This window comes from Caenorhabditis elegans, chromosome V (genome assembly GCF_000002985.6).
Source record: "Caenorhabditis elegans chromosome V".
NCBI classification, from domain to species: Eukaryota; Metazoa; Nematoda; class Chromadorea; order Rhabditida; family Rhabditidae; genus Caenorhabditis; species Caenorhabditis elegans.
The window spans coordinates 20,793,498-20,805,998 of record NC_003283.11 but is presented as its reverse complement, the minus strand read 5'-3'; the positions used below and the strand labels follow the sequence as shown (position 1 = coordinate 20,805,998).

General features: G+C 35.9%; 2 protein-coding genes across 2 annotated transcripts; one reads left to right on the top strand and one right to left on the bottom strand.

Moving 5' to 3' along the window:
• The first annotated feature begins 2,992 nt into the window (after window positions 1-2,992).
• Window positions 2,993-4,815, top strand: Y44A6D.5 (Branched-chain-amino-acid aminotransferase). The gene is made up of 7 exons (NM_075613.4): window positions 2,993-3,088; window positions 3,195-3,291; window positions 3,340-3,531; window positions 3,768-4,040; window positions 4,088-4,191; window positions 4,241-4,648; window positions 4,700-4,815. Exons 1-7 carry the CDS (start codon window positions 3,057-3,059, stop codon window positions 4,773-4,775), a joined length of 1,182 nt encoding a protein of 393 aa, NP_508014.1. The 5' UTR covers window positions 2,993-3,056; the 3' UTR covers window positions 4,776-4,815.
• sdf-9 lies at window positions 4,792-7,781 on the bottom strand. Its single transcript, NM_075612.4, has 6 exons — window positions 7,692-7,781; window positions 7,556-7,646; window positions 6,724-7,065; window positions 6,142-6,237; window positions 5,640-6,097; window positions 4,792-5,047 (listed from the first exon to the last, which is right to left on the bottom strand). Exons 1-6 carry the CDS (start codon window positions 7,725-7,727, stop codon window positions 5,033-5,035), a joined length of 1,038 nt encoding a protein of 345 aa, NP_508013.2. The 5' UTR covers window positions 7,728-7,781; the 3' UTR covers window positions 4,792-5,032.
• Window positions 7,782-12,501: the final 4,720 nt, after the last annotated feature.

The window sequence follows — 12,501 nt, the reverse complement described above, 5'->3', positions numbered from 1 at the left end:
TGGAAGATGGGTTCGCTGAAAATTGGTTCTGAAAAAATAAAATTGTTGTGCTCCATAAATGGGGGATAAATAGAAATAGAAAAAAAAACGCCCACAACGATGCAAAAAAAATAAGGACGAAAAAAAATGAGTGGATAATCATGCTACTCAATTCAATGAATATTCAAGTGCAAATAATGGTTAAGGAGACGGGGTGCAAGAAAGAGAAGCAGAGAGCAACGAATGGGCAGTTTTTCAATTATTCACTGGAAAACATTATTATCAGAGACACGGAAGTGCATTTTGAATATACCGAATTTTTGATTTTAGAAAGATACCAAGGAAATGACCAAAAAATTGGAAAATGTTCAAAAAAGTTACTTTTGGTGACTTTCAAAATAAAAAGAGATGAAAAATAAGTAATTTTCATTCTTGCCAAAAACTGTTTCAGAATTTTTTTTTGAAAATGATTTTTTACCCAAAAACTAGACTTTTTCAAAAAACTAAATGCTCCCAAAAATCATCAAACGTCGACAAAAAGCCAAAATTCATGCAGTGTTAAACGTATCAAAATTAATGAAAAATTGCTCTATGGTGCCTTACACCTCCCTCCAAAACGTTGAAAAAATACGGGAAAAAATATTTGAGACGGTATCAAAAGTGTAAATCGGCTTTAACCGCCTCTTAATTTTGTTAGGGGTAAGTGGGTACTTACTAGGGAATGGTGTTACCCCTGCAATCGCTAGGAGGACAAAACAAACTTTAAATGACAAATGAGGTCTTTGGCTACAAAAATCATTTTTTGGAATCTGCTTAACTCTGCCCCAAAGCTGAAATTTTCGGCCTTAAAAAGTAGTTCTCTTTTTGCTCAAAATGCCGTTTTTCGTGTGTAGAAGTGGCTACATAAAAGTTTGGAACTGCAGCCGCCGTTCGAATGGCCGATTGGTGAACTCTCGTGCTCATTAATCTAAAGGTCACGGGTTCGTTCCCCACTAGGTATTAATTTTTTTTTGAATTTTTCCTCTAGCATGAAATATGCACAAAAACACGGTTTCTTTCGTTTTTTGGTAACTTCGGAATAAATTTTTTGGTTCCTGGGAATCATAAAAGTAATTTGGAAACTTTTTGGAAGTTTTCTTTTTTTGATAAATTTTCACTTTTCTCCCACCTGATGTATGCACATTTTTTTCTTCAAAAATAATTTTTCAAAATTTTTTCAAAAAGTGTTTGGTTTGAAAGAGCAGCATTAGTTTGGATATTTCTACGATTTTGGAGGATCAAATGTCATTTTTAGGAGAAAACCACTGTTGTTTTCTTTAGAGTTTTTCACGAAAAGGACTTACTTTCAAAGACTTCCAGCTCCGTTGACGGGTAAAATAAAAAAAAGTTGTCAACTGCAAAGTTGTTTTAAAAGTACCAATAAACAAATTGTCAGTTGAATCTACTCTGCTAAATTTTATGGGTAGAGAGATATGGACATTAGTAATTAAGTAAGTTAAAGCTTCACTTCGATTAGCTATATCTCTCTACCCATAAAATTTAGCAGAGTAGATTCAACTGACAATTTGTTTATTGGTACTTTTAAAACAACTTTGCAGTTGACAACTTTTTTTTATTTTACCCGTCAACGGAGCTGGAAGTCTTTGAAAGTAAGTCCTTTTCGTGAAAAACTCTAGAGAAAACAACAGTGGTTTTCTCCTAAAAATGACATTTGATCCTCCAAAATCGTAGAAATATCCAAACTAATGCTGCTCTTTCAAACCAAACACTTTTTGAAAAAATTTTGAAAAATTATTTTTGAAGAAAAAAATGTGCATACATCAGGTGGGAGAAAAGTGAAAATTTATCAAAAAAAGAAAACTTCCAAAAAGTTTCCAAATTACTTTTATGATTCCCAGGAACCAAAAAATTTATTCCGAAGTTACCAAAAAACGAAAGAAACCGTGTTTTTGTGCATATTTCATGCTAGAGGAAAAATTCAAAAAAAAATTAATACCTAGTGGGGAACGAACCTGTGACCTTTAGATTAATGAGCACGAGAGTTCACCAATCGGCCATTCGAACGGCGGCTGCAGTTCCAAACTTTTATGTAGCCACTTCTACACACGAAAAACGGCATTTTGAGCAAAAAGAGGACTACTTTTTAAGGCCGAAAATTTCAGCTTTGGGGCAGAGTTAAGCAGATTCCAAAAAATGATTTTTGTAGCCAAAGACCTCATCTGTCATTTAAAGTTTGTTTTGTCCTCCTAGCGATTGCAGGGGTAACACCATTCCCTAGTTAGAAATTTCAACAAGTGTGTGCAATGAAATGTGAAAGGTAGTTATTTGGAAGCGGCCGACACGGTCGGGGTTCCGCGCCACACTATACAAACGGATGCAAGCGGCGTGAGTGACGCCGTGAGGTCAGCGCAGGTGGCATAGCGGCGACCTCATGGAAGACCTAATTTCAACACGTTTCAGCACTCAATTCGTCATGAAAAATGGAAGTAAAAATGTTGAAGCCGGACCTTTTCACCTGTTTTTTTTCATTTCTAATTAAATATTCTAATTTTGAGTTATTCCAGAAAGAAATTTGCGGGGTTCTGGTGAAAGACAAATTTCTCACAGTTTCCGTATCATCCAGAAAAGTTTAAAGAAGAAAAATGGGTAAAATATGAGGGTTTAAGGGAATTGACTCGTTTCACTCTCTATTCCCATTTTTTCTTCTCATTCTAAATCTTCTCCGTTCAGCTTTTGCAATTTAAAAAAAATTGGTATTTGTGTATTATAACTATTTATTTTTTAAATGAATTAAACTTCCATTTATTCATCAATTTTAATAAAACGTGATGTCCATTTCCCTCTTTAGGCTTAGAAGTGGTTATTTCGAAAGCCTAAAAGTACATCAACTTCACGTTTTCATTCAAAAATTTATTTTTAACAAGTACCATACAGTTAAAAATTGCGAAAAACGCGTGACCTGTAGTTTTCGGACACAATGAAAACAATATTTAAAAGAATACTCAAATTTGAAATCATTAATTATTATCGATTTTTACTCGTTTTTTCTCGAGTTTTTGGTGAGAATTTGAAGCAAAATGCAGAAAATATCGTCTGGTCTTCTGAAAAGGTATGTAATTTTGAGTTTGAATTTCGATCAGATTTTTTAATGGAAGTTTGAAATATGAACATTTTCACAACAATTTCTGAATGTGTTCTTCACAAAAAACTTTCAGATCTTTCATCTCTTCATCCCTCAGATGTACTCACAGCTTCCAATATGCAAATTTGGTGGTCGAAAAAAGCACCAAAAAGCAACGAATTCCTAGTGATGTAAGCATAAGTGGAGGATTTATTTTCTTGAACAACGTTTATTTTCAGCCAGCAAAACTTGGATTCGGTCGCTACTTTTCCGACCATATGATTGATATTGATTGGGATGTGAAAGAGGGATGGATTGCTCCAAAGATCTGCCCATTTCAAAATTTCTCCATTCATCCGGCGGCTAAAGTTCTTCATTATGCGATTGAGATATTTGAAGGCATGAAAGCATATCACGGGGTCGATGGCAAGGTAAAAAGTTTACATTTGATTAGCGCTCCCAGCTGAGTGACTCGCGAAATGCGGGCCTCACGCCGGCCTAATAATAATGATATGCTGGTCTCACGCCGACGCCGCGCGCCGCGCGTCGCTGTGTGTGTGCAATGAAGTAGTTATTTGAAGCAGTGACGCCGTGAGGCTGGCGCGGGCGCCGTTGCGGCAACCTGATGGGAGCCTTAAATTTGATTGTTTTAAAATAAGTTTTTCAGATCCGTCTATTTCGCCCGGAGCTGAATATGGAGCGAATGAGAAGATCTGCTCGTCGTTCCTCGCTCCCAGATTTTGATGCTCGTCAGGCATGTCTACTCATCGATGAACTCATTCGAATCGATGCAGACATTGTTCCGAAAACCGATCAAGCCTCCTTGTACATTCGCCCCATGATGTTTGCAACTGAACAACATATCGGAGTTTCGGAAAGTACACAAGCCAAATGGGCGTGTTTTACATCGATCACTGGTAGTTATTTCAATTATGAGAAAGTACTGTCCTACCAAATTAAAAAACAACACCGTTCTATATTTTGAAGGGTATTCGTCTGTTGGCAGATCCTGAAATGGTACGCTCGTGGAAAGGAGGTGTCGGACAATACAAAATGGGGTGCAACTATGCACCAACTATTTTTGTTGGAAAGTGAGTTAAAGGACCTTTACTAATATTATAATATCATACACTAATTCAGGATGGCTGCGTTGCACGGATGTGATCAAGCTATGTGGCTTTCTGGAGATAATCGCCTGATCACTGAAGCCGGCGCGATGAATGTGTTCATGCTTTGGACAAATGAAGACAATGAATTGGAGCTCATAACTCCACCTACAGATTCTGGTCTTCTTCTTCCCGGGATAACTAGACAGTCTATCGTAGAGTTGGCACAGGAAATGAACCTGATGAAAGTCTCCGAGAAGAACTTCACAATGGCGCAACTGTCACGCGCAGTTCACGAGAAACGAGTTCACGAATTCTTTGTATCAGGTACTGCTGCCAACGTTGGACCAGTCTCTGAAATTGTGTACTGCGATAAAGAACTGGACGTTATGGAGAACTTGCAGATTCCCACATTGAGTAGCAAAATGCAGTTGCACACGAGGTTTGTAATATTTTTGCAAAACATCAACAGTTTTGATAAACTATTTTTCAGACTCAACAAGACGCTTTCTGACATTCACTTTGGGCGTATCGAGAAAAAGGAATGGCAGCATATTGTGGAACTGTAAACTCTTGAACGAAAAACATGATTGAATTATTTTATACAGGACCAAAATTTCATGTTAGCAATTCATATTATTTGGAAAAAAAATTCGCTGATAGTACAAATAAGGAGTACAATAAAAAACCGAGTAAAAAACTCCTGACATGATAGGGAAAATTGGTACATTATACATATAAAAATTATAAATATAGAAATAATAAATGTCGATCAGATTTTTTTTTGAATTTAATTGCAATCAAGTGGTGATGATTTGGCTTTGAATTAAACCACGGGCGGCTGTAAATTTATGTTTTATTATTGCGATCGTATTTTTTCCATAATTGCAGTTTCATGAAATTTTTTTGCATAAAATCTTGATAACAGTTAAATATGAGACTATTTTTCATTAAAGGTTGTGTAGTCAAATTTTTTATTGTTTAATTAGACTCAAAATTGTTTTAAACACAGAATTTCATGACTTGTCAATATCGCAGCGGCTGGAAACTTATCTTTTTTGAAATCATCGTTTAATTTCAAGCATACCAGTTTAACTCGATTTAAATATTTTAAAGTCGATGGAGGAAGAGATTTTAATTTTTTTTTAAACCCAAATCCATCTACTTTAAATTATCTAAATGAAGTTGAAAACCTAAGAAAATTAATTTGTACACCAAAAAAAACGATGATTTCAAAAAACTTAGTTTCCAGCCGCTGCGACATTGACAAGTTGCTCAAATTTTAAATTTTAACTAATATAAAGGAGCTGCCACAACTTTTTTTGAGAGGTTTTCAGAAAGTTTCATCATGAAATTCGGTGTTTTCAGACAATTTTGAGTCTAATAAAGCAACAAAAAATTCGACTACACCACATTTAAACGTTTGCAATTACCATCACGCTACGGAGAAATTTGTTTCTTGAAGACTCATTAAGAAACCATGTTTTCGTGTTGATAAACTTTTCAATTTCCTTGTCCATTGAGCTCCATTTAACAAAGCAACTTTCCGAATAAGCGATTAAAGGTTCTTTAAAATCCTGAAACCTTGGATTTCGTCTAAGAAGATAGTCTAGAACAGCTTCATAAATGAACGAATGGTGCAAAGCCACTGGAACGCAATGAATTCTCATGTGTTTGCACTTCACGATGAGATCCTCCACTGAATACAGATTAGTTTTCTTGCCATCAATCATACGTATGAGAAGATCAATGACAACAAATGCTCCAGCTCGGCTACTTCCTCTTGCACTTTGAATGATTGGAGCAAAAGATGGAGGAGTGTGAATGTACCGGCGCATTGTGGACCTGAAGAGTGCACTTGCTGGATTGATCATATTGAGCGCCCCCGTGTCTGAAACGCCTCATTTAAATAGTTTTGTATTTAATTTCACTAACCTTTCATTACTTTCCGCAAAGCCAAAAAATCTTGCATTATTGGTGTTGTAGTTTCAGTCCATCCAAAGACTGTAAAATGCAGAACTCGGTGAGTTTCTAAAAATAAGTTTATTAGTTCTACCAATGTGCTTAAAAAGGCAGTAGAGTTTTTGGGCATTTTAATTAAATAGACTGGTCCAAAACTACCGAATTTCATACTGAGACTTCTCAAAAAATTTCCAAACTTTGCTAAAATCTAAAATATCGCCCACGTTTCTTTGTTGCAGCTACTGGAATTTAACTTTCCCGATATTATCACACTGTAATCCATATTTTAGTAGTTTATCTCGCGTAAGTTCATTGATTGAGACATATTTTGAGCCCATAGGCATCCAATTTTGATAATTTTTTTGACAAAGAAAAGTGGAGAAAAATTTCAGGTTTTATCAAAATTTGGCTCTTTTTTCCGAAATTTTGACCCGACATAAAACAATTTTGGAAATTTTTTGTGAAGCCTCACTATGAAATTCGATGGTTTGGACCAATTTCAGTATGACTAAGCTAAATACCCACAAACTTTCCTTCCCTTTTAAGGTTTCATACCGTTTCCTTTTCTAAGAATAAAATTCCGGGTGTGAAAGTTTCCCTGATGAATTGCATAACTCTTGCGCTCAACTTGAAGATGCCCATAACTCCATACGTCGCCCTTATCTGGGAAGTACTTGTCGTAATGTTCAAGTTTTTCTTCAACGTTATCCGCGAACTGTATAATCGTCGGAGATCTTTGCTCAAGAACCATCTGCCAAAAAGCGAATACTTTATCTTCCGACGGGATGCCAGTGAGAATATATTTCTGTCCAACATCCGAAAATTCCATCAGTGATGCATTTATATATCCATCCCGATTTAACATTGATGGGGTCAGTCTTACGTTGTATCTGTGCTCTGTACAAAATTTCACATAAGTGGGCAACTGATCTATTATTTGGTGAATTTGGGCATTACTACATATTTTTTACTCGATCAAATTGGTAATATTATTTAAAGGTGGAGCAGCGCCCATGGAGAAAGTTTAATTATTCATTGTAGGGGTCGGAACATGCGAAATTGGATCTCCCGAAAGCTCATATTTTCAAAAATTTGGCAATTTTGCAAAACTTTGACCGGAAATTATAAAAAAATCAAAAAATTTTTGAAGGGTTTTTAAATGATATTTGGTTGTTTTGAATCATTATAAGTGTATTTAGATGAAATCCCAACTGGCGCCCCTTCCCCAGTTGAAGACGGAACCCATTTCTCATTATATTTGTGCTCGGCCAATTTTGAGTAATTTAAAAAGGTAAAACAGTTAATTTAAAAATAATTTAAAAAATAATTTCACAATACATAGATCATCTTAAAACATAAATGTAAACAGTTTTAAAATAAAACTTACGAGGAACAATTTTTACGACTCTATTTCTATTAACAGCTTCCAAACGTGCAGTTACCCTCTCAGAAAGAAGAGGCTGATTGTCGTCCAATTTCTGTAAAACTTTTTACAATCGAACCCACCAATAATTTCAACTCACGTGAACAATGTTGCTTCTGATAGAATATTTTTCCATCAAATAGTTCTTCTCAAATAGTCGCTTGTATATATCTTCAGCTGTGGAGATTTCCTTCATTTTGAAAATAATATATCTAGTCTTAGGGAATCGACGACTATATGTACAGTCCCCGGCCAATCTTTTATTAAATTAAGGGACAAACAATATTCGGGCCCGCCCTGACCTAGACTTGACAGCATCACATTTGGGGAAAATAATTCGACGATATTTTGAAAAACATATCGGAAAAATAATTACGGTATTTGCCATCTGTTACAGTAAATGTTTTTTATAAGAGGAACGATTTTGTAAAAAATCTGTTTTCGGTGGAGTAACACTAGGGATACAGTTAAAATTGTAGTCCCACCTGACAAAATATTGTGAAAATAACAATGTGAAATTTTTTTTTCGACTTCTAAAAGTATAAGACAAAAACTGGCGATTGCCAATTTTTGACCTGATAAACCAATTTGAAAAGGTTTTTGAATAGTACTCCAATGATATTTTTATTGTTTTAAACCTATTTGCATGAGTTGAACTGTTTCCCGCGCCACTTAACATTTAGAAATTTTTCCGAAATTTTCAGAGCTGCTTTTGTCTAAACCACCCGACAAATATATTCTGCGCACTTTCATTTTCTTGTTTCACCACTTCTAATTAGCAGAAATCATTCACCGTTTTTCCCAACTGTTTATGTGGGTGGTGGCTCATAATTTGACCTATTATAAGCACGAGTGCGCACGCGCGCAAGATAGATACAGGCACTTATTTATTGTCAAGAAAACTCTAGTTACTGTTTACAGTCAGTTTGAAATACTATTTAGTGTATAAAACTGGAATTGGATCTTCTGAAGGTGGAGTACCGAAATTGTTATTTTTTATTATATTTAATACGTTTATTTGAACGTAAAAATAAGAGATTTAGGAAATCTGAGAAACATTTTTGAATGACTCCAAATTTTCCGCTGATTCCGAATATCTAACTGTAAGTGAAAAATTCAAAAAAATATCCCCGATGTTATATTTCAGCTTGAAATCGCGAATTTCATTTGTGCACCCATGTGTTTAATCAAACGCCGAATTTTTGCGCCAGAGACGCCATTTGTCGATTTACGAGATTTGTGTAGATTTACGAGATGTTTAAACTTTATTGAATGCTGATTATCGCTTTTCAGCGAGATTCTTTCATTTTCGTCGGTTTTTGCCAAAATGTTTTTTTGAAAATATGTTTTTAAGGTCATTTAAACTTTATATTATCAAAAAACTAACAAAGTTTTCGGTTCTCAGTTGGAAAAATCATGTATTTGGATTTTCCGTCGAGTTGTGACCTAAGAATTGGAAATTTTGTTCTACCTTTAAATGTAAAGTGTGAGTTTGAAATCTTTTCTGACTTGTATAAAATGGTTTTATTTAGGGGAAATCCCAGTTTTCAAAAAAAAACTAACCAACAACTCAGTAAAAAGTTTTCAATCCTTTTTTCCCTAGTAGTCATATGAGTAATTATTTTGAAAATTGTTTGTCATTTTATTCGAGTTGGTATGTATTACAAATATGCACGTATGCACTGCCGTTCACGCTTTTTCCCGCGCACTATAGTAGTACATTCTGATAGTGTGAAAAAGTTGATTTACAATAGAGAAATCGACGAAATATTACGAAACGCAGACTTTTCTGCGCAATTGACTCAGGGCTGACAATAGCAACACCACTTTTGGCTATAAATTTCCTGAAATTAACTGACTTTTAAAGTTAATTTCTTGTTTTGGAATTTGCAATTTTTATTACATAATAATTTTACTTTCGTACAACGTTTTATTTTCTACATCACATAACATGAAATCAATTCTGTGTGCCCTCCACTGCGCACCAGTTGTTTATAAGTTTATAAGCCGGGGGTGCTGCTCGGCAGTTCAATTTTCCAACTAATTTTCATTTTCCCCTACAACGCCTGAAAATTCCGTTTCTTCTTCACAAAACACATGCGCAAACCGCCCGCATGTGTGGCACCTATCCGACTCTCGTCTCTCCCCCTCTCTCTCTCTCTCTCTCTGTCTTGTTCGTTTTTTCTCATTTGGCAGTGTTTTGTTTTGTATATTATGTTGTTTTGTTGTTTGATAAATGTCTTTTTAGTAAGGAAATGAAAGATGGGGGAGGTTGTAACTATACTATACGGGTTTTTAATCAGCCACCTCTTTGTTTGTTGCTGAAATTGGTAGGGTCCTCTACTCGTTTCGTATTGACCCACAGACACTGGTCATCACACATAGTGTTTGTTATTCTCCTTTAAACTGTTTAATTTCTTGTGTTTTTGCTGAAAATTGAGATATCGCATTATATCATACATTATGAGTATCCTAGGCCGTTATAAATTTTTAAGTTAAAAAATACATTATTTAAGTTAATGATAGGCTAAGATTTATAGAAGTAGCACGAAGATCACAATTCATAATTTTCCTATTTTCTATCGCAGTAGAAAAATCCTCGGAGCCCTTGTTTTTATTTTCTTGTGCGCCCCTTTTCTCCATTCCTCATTCTTCCTTCCTTCCTTTTCATCTTTAAAACCTCAAAACTCTTCATCCTAAATACTATCTCGTTTCGGAAATTCCCGTGCTCCCGGGAGCTCCCCGGGAGCACACTCTGTGATGTGAGTGGTCCCTCACGGGGGCAGATAGCTCAGTCGGTAGTGGTGGCCGCTAGCAGTCTGGAGGTCACGAGTTCAAGTCCGTCCTCACCCCCTAGGTTCACCCAGCCTCTATTGGGAAGTGGAGCAATCTACGACTGGATTATCGGCCACAGTCCCCGGCTAGGACGTGGCTTAAATTACAGCCCAGAGGGATCACCACCAGGCAGTGTACCTGAATCCCAGATCCGCAGTGCATAGCACTTGAAGAACGGATCGTCCTTTAATCCTTTTAATCCCCTTTTCTCCATTCCTCATTCTTCCTTCCTTCCTTTTCATCTTTAAAACCTCAAAACTCTTCATCCTAAATACTATCTCGTTTCGGAAATTCCCGTGCTCCCGGGAGCTCCCCGGGAGCACACTCTGTGATGTGAGTGGTCCCTCACTTTGCTCCCGCGCAACTGCGCAATCATCGGCACCCGGGTTTTCGAAAGTGTAAAATTCGCGAAAAGTGGATTCGACGAAGAAGCTGATCTTCATTTCGTTTCTCAACTCTATTCTTATTTTCGAAGTGCATAAGTAATTTTCTTGATTTTGAAACTAGCATTAGTTCAAATAAAAATTAAATTAAGTGATCCATATTATTTTAAACGTGATGCAGTCAAATTTCTTTATTGCTGTATTAGACTCAAAATTGTCTGAAAACACCGAATTTTATAATGAAACTTTTTGAAAACTTCTCAAAAAAAATACATCAAAAATTGGTTAAAATTTGAAATTTGACCACCTTGTCAATGTCGGCTGGAAACTATTTATTTTGAAATCACCGTCTAATTTTGGACATGCAAGTTAATTATTTTGCCTTTTCAACTTAAATTAGGTATTTTAAGTTGATGACAAAAATTTTTAAAAAATCAGTTTCCAGCCGCTGCGACATTGACAAGTCGACCAAATTTCAAATTTTAACTAATTTTAGGTCACTTTTTGAGTCGCCATAATGTATTTTTGAGAAGTTTTCAAAATTTTTCATTATGAAATTTGGCGTTTTCAGACAATTTTGAGTCTAATGATAAATTAAAAAAAAAAGATTGACAACACCCCCTTTAGAAAAGACATCTTGATTTCCTGATTCATCTAGTTCGAGCAGGTTGCATTTTTAAAAAGATGATATGTGATATTTCATATTCTGGATCTTCTAAAGTTCTGAAAAGAAAATTCACTTAATATTCGTTCGCTGTAATTTTTAAAGGTCTCTATTTTTGTGATATATTTTTTTATTATCTCGAATAATCTTCAAATCACGTGCACAAAACTGTGTTAATTTTTTTTTTCAAAAGTGTCAGCAGCGTTGAAAATAAATACCTTTGGAGAAGTAAGATAATTCTTGCATGAGATAAGTTTAGTCATGCCATTCATTCCTGCTTTTCCTGAATTTTTGCCTCATGTTAAAAGTTTGTATATACAATACACAAAACTATGGCTAGGCAAAACCAAAACATATTGAAATCGGCGCGCGCACGTCCTTTTCACTTTCAATTTTGCTCCCCCTTCTCACTTTTCGATTCCCAGTCTCGACAAGAAGAAGAAGAACAGTTGCTCCAGCGGCTCCGTCTTTCTGACCGTCTGAATCTCGCCTCCCGAAGTCAATAGGCTGCGCGCTCCCGCGCGCGCACACCGCCATGCCATCGTTCTTGTGTTGTAATATTATTTTCAGACACTCTTTCCCGCTCTCTATCTCAGTCAACGGAAAGCAAAAAAAAAAACGAAGAAGAAAAGGAGGGAAGAGGGCTCCCGGCAGGAGCGCGCGCGCTCACGCGCACACTCTTTTCCCTCCTTTCTTCAATTTGGCTGATATTTTTTGTTATCATCAAACGAGAAACGAAGAAAAGTTAGAGGAGAAACGTTGCGCGTGCCGTGCTTCTATCTTCCTCAACTCTTAAGCCACAAAACTGTTTTCCGTATAGTTCAATAGTTTCCTTACAGTTTATCACTTCTTTATGTTTACTCGAACAAAGTTAGTTTACTATTACAAGCAGAACATTAATTCAAGAATCAAAAATTGAATAGTCTAATTTGCAATTGTTAAAAATTTCTTACAATTTACAACTAACACACTCGATTTTTAGCTTTTTCGGCTAATCGGTTTTTTAAAGGTGGAGTAGCACCAGTGGG